Source organism: Cupressus sempervirens, chromosome 10 (genome assembly GCF_028749045.1).
Source record: "Cupressus sempervirens isolate cs-2001-9-10 chromosome 10, ASM2874904v1, whole genome shotgun sequence".
NCBI classification, from domain to species: Eukaryota; Viridiplantae; Streptophyta; class Pinopsida; order Cupressales; family Cupressaceae; genus Cupressus; species Cupressus sempervirens.
Genome location: NC_143127.1, coordinates 309,594,084 through 309,602,255, shown reverse-complemented (window position 1 = coordinate 309,602,255; position 8,172 = coordinate 309,594,084). Strand labels below are relative to the sequence as shown.

Genomic DNA, 8,172 nt, shown 5'->3' with positions numbered 1-8,172 from the left:
GTTTTGATTAGGGTCTTTATCCAATTAGGATCTAATTAGGACCCATTACGATACTTGTTACATATCAAGACCTCTAATGAACCCTTTTCTATCACAATGGTCCTAATGTGTTTCAATGGGTCATTATGGGACCCAATATGTTCTAATGGCTCTTAATATTTCCTAATGATCCTAAGACACATTAATAATTCTTAATAGATTTCAAGCATTCGAGCACAACATATCAGCATGGAGATGCAAGGGTATAAAGATGGTCAGAGTAATTTAGCCTTCGGAGCTTAGTATGATTTCTATATTATATTTAGATCTAATTCTTTGCACCTTCATTCATTTACATACATGCACATTTATATGGTAGGGTTTCACTCTTAGAGTAGATTATTAGCATTCTAAGCACTTTTACATTCTAGATATATAATCTAGGATACATAAACACTACATACACATACAACATTTTTCCTAATGACTATTCATGGAAGTGAAAAGCACCAAAGAGAAGGCTTGACTAAGGAAAACCCCTTTAAAGTCACCCACACACACTAGATCTGTAACAAGATTCCAGGATAATGAATTAGCGGTTTCAAATCTCAAACCTACTCCTTAGGACCTTGCTAGAGAAGCCAAGTAAACATTCCTGTAGTGCCCCAAGAAGACAGTGACTTTGTAGAAATCCTTCCAGGAGGATTGCCACCAAGTCAACCTATTCTTTGATCCTCGGCCAAAAATTAGTTTCTAGGTTTTTATGGGTTTTTCATTTCATTTAGGGATCTGTGGTCAATTATTCATAAATTGGTCCAAATCTACTATTTTCTAAGTAAAATTCCAAGCACATTTCAAGGTGAGTCCTCCATCCTTTGTTTTAGCTTTCAGTATTTACTTATTATCATATATATATTGGGTTGTTTGTGTACATTTGAGATCTATAGTTATCTTGCATACCTCACTTAGTTTATTATTGCTTCTAATTGAACACATAACATTGCATGAAAGAGGCCTTGCTAGTGTACTTCTTTGATATGCCTTTAGGTTTCGTATTCACATATTTTTATCACACTTATGTTTTGTTAATCAAACCTAGGTCTTATTGAGAGTTATGTTTGAAAGCCTGTCATTTTATTGTATTGTATGGCTTAGGGAGAAAGTCTTAAACTTGTTACATCTAGTTTGCATTGTTGTCATTGATGCCATTTCCCCCCTGAACAATTGTGACATCATTTTATAAATTTAGTAACTCGTCAACAAGAGGCTTGATCTTTGTGTGTGTGTGTGTGTGTGTGTGTGTGTGTGTGTGTGTGTGTGTGTGTGTGTGTGTGTTCATATTTTTGGTAATTACCTAGTTGAATGGACAGAAACATTATGTAATTATTATAACCATTTCATTGCAATATATAAAATTTAATGGCTCTAAGAATTTTTTTTTAAATATTTTTAAAATACTTGAAACAATCATTTCCAACATTATTTTATTCATATTTATTGATATCCATGAAGGAATATTATTGTTGATAACAAAAATAGACCACACTAAGTAAATAGACGTCATATTTCCAAATGGATTGACACCATCTATTGCCGATGAAATCCTAAAATTGAGGATCTTCTTTAAAGTGTGTTCATTTTTCATTTATGTCCTTAAATGTAGAACCATTTGTAGGCATTTAAAGAATTTCATGACAACTTCTATTTCATACATGGTAATCCATAAATTGTGCTAAGATTTTACACCTAAATAATTGTTGCGAACATAAAATAATGGGAATATAATGAAGAGACTTGCTAGACACCTTGTTGGTTAGTTGTGTTTGATATCTATTGATATAACATTCTAGGCATTCTATTTGAAATTTATATTTTTTATGGTACATAATATGATCATTGGGGCATGCATCTATTGTTTGATGCTTCATTCCAATATCTTTCATTATAGTAAATATATATTCTAATTGTATATATTTAACCAGATTTTATTTACTAGTGATGAAATAATAAGTGTAAAATTAGATGAAAAAATATAACACACCTTAACATATGTGAGATTGTTATGTTGGGTAAGCTATTCATAACCTTCAAGCTCACCAAAAATGATATAGTAGAGAGAATATTTGTTTTGGAGCCTGCTCAAATATTGGTACATCATGAACATCAATGTAATCAATTGTGCTAATACTAAGTGTATCATGGATCTATGTATTTGTACCATCATCCTAAGCCATGTTTTTTGGTGCATGATCATCCTCTTCCATTACATCATGAACTTCATCTTGATATTCATACCTCCATGTTCCTTCACTTCATGGAAAACCACATTCTTTGAAACATGATCATGTTCACTATGGTGATCCACCTATATAATGATGATCAACAAAAATAAACCATGACCATGATCTAAACATAAACATTACAAATATAATCAACATATAAACATATAACAAACAAACTTCCCAAAGATAATAATAATGCCCCTTTCAATATCACAATCCTCCCTAGACTATTTCTCAGTTGTGATTAGAATTCTTCTCAACTTTAAGACATTGCAATTATTGTAGGGACAATAACATTTCCCATCACTTTTATTTTCAATGTAGACCATAATATAGCAATTGTTACTTTGTTTTGTTCTTCACTAATATTATCTCTCGTAATTTTTCATCCCAACCAACAAAATCAAACTACCAAAAATTTGGTCTACAACCTTTAGAAACCTGCCAAAATACTATTGCAAATACAAAAGAAATATTCAAGCATGCAAGTATATATTACATACCTAAAACATCGTACATGAGCCAACCAACTCCAACCTTTCTTTTAAATTTGGTTTTTTCCTTTATTAGAATTTTGAGGACCATTTTGATGAAAAACATAGTAATCATAATTTTTATAGATGTGCGTCATTTTAGTATTTTAAAAAAATGACATAATTTACCTCTTAAGATCCAAAAAAAAATTTGAAATCCATCTTTCGTTGGGAATGTTTGTAAGAAAATGCCCCCAAATGAGTTAATGAATTCATCCAAAGTCTTCTCACCTTCCCTTGAGGGTTCACCTAGATCAACCTCTTTCATGACATAATCATTAGGAGTAATCTCCACTATATCATCCTTAGGAGGTGAAGCATCAACCTCTGCTTCCCATCTATCGATGTCCTCCTATGTGACGTGATATTTGTGTTACCTAGCTTGATTCTCCCTTATGGAAGGATCATCCTAGCACCATTATATCCACATCCTCCTCTTCTATCTATGTCATCATTCTTGGTTGCACTACTTTCACCAACCAAATGAGATCTGAAGATGTGGACAAAGGCTCATAAAAAATGATTGGGTCCCTTAGAGCATGTTGGACCTATATTTTCTCATTTTCTTCTAGTCATTTCACTTTAGGTTCTAGATTATCTTCCTTATGTGGTGGTGAAGGAACTACTGATCACTAAGATTCACTATCTCTATATCATGTATCTTTTCTCCATCCTAACGAGAATGTCATTACGTCAAACAAAAAACCCATACATTGGTTTACTCATCTTCCACTTGTGGATCTTCTCTAGTGACTATGATAGTGATACTAAGGAAAATGGAGGAACTTGTACTTGAGACTTCTCCTCTTGTACTAGTATTATGTCATCACCATTAGACTCTTCAATAACCTTCTCCATTTCTATCTATCCTTCCTCCAACCGTAAGCTTTTCCTTGGGCCTTCTCTATGGTATTATACCAAAGTGGATCTTTATTTACTTTGCTTTGTCTTGTGGGGATGGATGGGAACTTAAACTTCCCCTCAATCCCTAGGCCATTACCACTTGATCTATCTTCATGATGTTTTTTATAGACAATTGGAGAGGTAGTACCTTGGTATCTTCTTTGAAATTATTTCTTGTTTATCTATAGGAACTTGTGTGGCTGATGGATCAAAATCTAGATTCATAAAATGGTCGATGGAATGTGGAATCCAAGAATAGATTCAAAGTTAGAAAAATAAAACTCATCCTAGCCTAATTTACCTCCAATCTCTTTCTCAACTTATGTACTTTATCATCAATATAGATGTTTTCTTTGGGTCCCTGAGATGGAGAAACCTAAACTTTCTTTTCTTTCTTGGTTTCTTTTCTAGTTGTGAACTATCTTGTCTTATAAACAAGTAAAATGTGCTCTTCTTCATATTTAGTTTCTTATTCTTCTGCTAATGGGCCCAAATGCGAGGAAACTAAAGCATCCTTCCTCTTATTTACTTCTCCCTTTACAATTGGCTCGAGATCCTTATATTTTGAGGTAGAGGAAGTCTTCTTAGCTAGGGTTATGGAGGGTGCATTGGAAGTAGGTACTTCCTCTATCTCTCGGACAACAATATTATATTTATTTCCTCTCTTTCTCTACCCTTGGTTTCTCTATAGGACTATAGATTACATATATGTCATGTCTATATACCATTTTTGTCTTTAGAGCATCAATCAACTTATATATAGGAATTAAGGATTGGACAAAGATAAACCCTATTCTTGTTATAAATCCGATCAAGGATATGATCAAAATCCTTGTCCCACAACTTTTGAGGAATATTGACCTCTAAGACATCTTGATCCAAGACCAAATCCAACCTATACATAATAATCATCTATTTGATTTATCCAATAGTTCTCCAAATGTGGCTCATGTAGATAACTTCTTCCTACAACATGATTGTAAGTCCCAATGGGCTAAAACATCAGCCCAATCAACTCAAACTCCTCAAGAGGATATTCCTCCCACTTCGACTCTATTGATTTTCATACTTTGATATCATAGACAAAATTAGATCCAATAAATATGGGGAACTCCCAGCAATGTTTCTTCTAATGCCTAGTATTCCATAGACATTAGTTAGTTGCCTAGTAATTTCCATTAGTACCAGCCTATCAAAAGGATACTAAAGAAGATTCATTAGATTTGAGGTACATCCTACAATATGAATGTACGTAAATATTTTGAAATGTATGTAATATCCCTTAATAGCACGTACCTTTGCAACTTATTTTGATAACCCTTTGGCATTGTTACCCTCAATGGATCAGATGACTACAAAATATGAAAGCATCATTGATAACTCTGAACTCTGGACTTTTATCCTTCAATTTTTCCTTCTATGGCCATGCATTTGGATCTTGGAAAGATCCACTCTTGGTGATGCCAGGACATTTAGTCGTTGCAGCTAGTAGATATACAATGTATGAGATCATATTGAACCTTAGGTTGTCTTTGACCTATACCAACTAATCATGGAGATTATCACTGATGATGGTTTCCTAGCTAATGTTCATTCTCTATTTAAGGGGAATTGCTTGAAGATTTTGGGCAGACTCAATTGATGTTTTCGCCTGAGTGCACATCTCAACTGCTAGAATGACAACTCCAGCATCTACACAAGGTAGGACAGAAACCCTAACCTTGAGAATCAATCTATTGTGTGACATCTTGCGACAATCATTAGTAAAATATCTGCCTCTTATAGAAGCATATCATAAGGAGGAAAGAAAGCAATCTCACGATAGGTTGAACAGGAAATATTGCAGAAGTTTGTCTTCCAGATCAGGCCTCTCGTAGGAGGCCATTTCCAAACACCACAATCTGAATTTGGCAATATAAGTTAAGTGCAATTGATGGCAGCAGGGGGCCCTTGGTGATTGCTATAGAAATCACTGGGTTACAGGAAGGTCTGATTTGGCAAGCAGAAACTCTGCCTCAGCTTCTGAAATGATCTTGACTTTGCAGAGTCTTCGACACGTACAAAGCCAAAAATGGATATCAAAAGTCAAGGTCAATAGCTAATCCAGATTCAACAGAGACTGGATAGCTTACAACCCTACCACGATTTCATTTTTCATCTAAGCCTATCAACTACCTGATTGTTTAGCTAAATTTAGTGTTCTAGATACTAATCTAAGGCCTTACCCTAAATGATCCTTTACGGAACTTTGTTATCACATTAAAGCAACAAATAAGGCACAACACTCGCCACAAGTGTCACAAACTAAGTGAGTTTGATACGAGAGAACTTCATGGTTAAGAGTGCTTGAGTTATAGCGGTACCAAGATGGCTGATCTGCCAAGAAGTCTCAATCCTCACCCATTGTGGCATTAGATGCAATGAGTGTCAAAGTGGACCATTCGAGCTCATGAGATTCAAGAAATATGGTCAGAGTTTGACTCAATGAATCGTAAACAAACATCATATAATTTGACCCAAAACAAAGAAGAAAAAATTTACTAGAATATAATCTATCAATTTTCCCTTCTAGAAACAGACCAAAAATAAGCTGAGTTAAAAGAGATCTAAGGTATCTGTACTATAATTTCTCTAGATGTCATATTATATGGAGTAAAAAATGTAAGAGAAACAAGTTAACGGAAAAAGAATAAGATATTGCAAGTAAGGTTAATACATTGATTTGGATGGATAACTGTGTATCATCTAAATATATCAGAGTATTTACAAGTTTCCAATGGAGCATGTATTGATAACTTGATAATATATCCCTTGATGTCAGTGAATTTTATTTCATTGTTTCAATCTGTTATCTGTCAAGTAAACGCAATTCTAACATGGCTTCTTGCCGTGTTGGTGAATACCAGGCAAGAATCTTTGCAGCACTTAGTAATTTCAAGGAAAAATCCAAGCCATAAACAATCTCCTTCACATGGAGACCACATTTGGAAGATGAGAAATCTAAAGAATATCTAGAGTCGATTCTTGCAGAAATTGGCCCAGCAATCTGTGACAAAATATTATATCAGAGAATCACATATTAATTATTAGCAAAAGACAACCACATTAAACTAGTTTGCATATTGCAATTTACCTGCTGTTGCATCATAATAGCAACTGAAGGGTGTGACACTGCTTCTCTATTCTGTACATCTGATAATGCTGAGCTGTAATATTTATGAAGCAACCAGGTGGCACCTGTGGTAAACGCTGATGCAGTAGTACCAATGTCTAATCGAGCCTCTAATCTTGTAAGATCTAACAAAGGCTTTTGAAACCTTCCTAATTGAGCAGCACATCCTATGGATGCAAATAGGTCAGCTGAAAAGGGAGATTTATGTACATTTGCTTGTAAGTAAGAATTGGACGACCCGTCCTCGTTTGACTGTGTTTCCCCTTGTAGCATTTTTGATTTAGCAATTGAGGTGTTACCTGTTTTTATAGCATTCAATGTACTCCCTGTAAAGAAGAATAAGCAACATCTTTCAAATAAGTAGATGATTAACAGACAAATAAGTAGATAAACTTTCCTTCATATTTACTTAGCATGGAACACTCTTAAAGTGAATTTAAGCTGGAGTTATTTAAAATAGAACTTAAATATATAAAGTAGTCTCCAAAAGCTTTAGGACTGTGTACTATGACCATGTTTGTGTTGTTTTTGCATGATTCCAGCCTCTCAAAAGTAACAGTCAGTTACAAAATAGTCTCATTCTTGCACAAGAACATTTGTTAACCAAAATAGTTGTCTACACGTCTAACCATTCCTGACTAAAAAATATGAGCCAAAAATTATGAATTAGCTTTGTAGATGACATCCATATCTTTCTTGTATACATTACAAATTAAACCACAACATGCTAAAATTCTAAATGTGCATAGGCCTGGCAGCTCTCATGAACTAGAAGTTTCAGGTATCTGACAGTAAAATGTACACAGACAATAGTGGCATTGTTACAAAAAATCACATTTTTGGTTGCAAAAAAGGAACTAGCCAAAAATTGAGTAGAAAACAACCTGACCCAGCTTGTGTTTACCTTAACATTGATGGTGCTCTGTGCTCCGTCAGGAAATGAAGACAACACCAGGGCTGGTGGCTTCTCTAAAGACCATCACAACCTGTCCAGTTCAGTTTTTGCTAAAATTTAACCTCCACCAACAACAGTACCACTGAAGCCTTGGCGATCAGAAAAGCTTCAATTCTGACCAAACAAAGCAGAATCAACAAACTCATTGCTAGATTGGACTCCCAGATCTTGCTCACTTCACTTGTTAAGTTCATTTTGTGCCATCGAAAATTAAGTTAAATCATGAACAACATCTCTCAGTAAGCCTGTAGCTTCTGGAAATACATCTTCGAACATTCTAAATAAGAGCTTGACCATACAATAGACACCTTAACCATTATGCACCTTACATTTGAAAGTATGGCAATT

At 34.5% G+C, this 8,172-nt stretch overlaps 1 protein-coding gene across 1 annotated transcript in view; it reads right to left on the bottom strand.

The window, feature by feature from the left end:
• Positions 1-6,372: 6,372 nt before the first annotated feature.
• LOC149533871 (protein TRIGALACTOSYLDIACYLGLYCEROL 4, chloroplastic-like) overlaps positions 6,373-8,172 on the bottom strand; it is a 49,363-nt gene continuing 47,563 nt past the window's right edge. Inside the window, exons 4-5 of the mRNA XM_089803647.1 lie at positions 6,831-7,195; positions 6,373-6,743 (exon numbers count right to left, since the gene is read on the bottom strand). Of these exons, the coding sequence (XP_089659773.1) occupies positions 6,546-6,743; positions 6,831-7,195 (563 nt within the window). The 3' untranslated portion in view covers positions 6,373-6,545. The remainder of the gene's footprint in view (positions 6,744-6,830; positions 7,196-8,172) is intronic.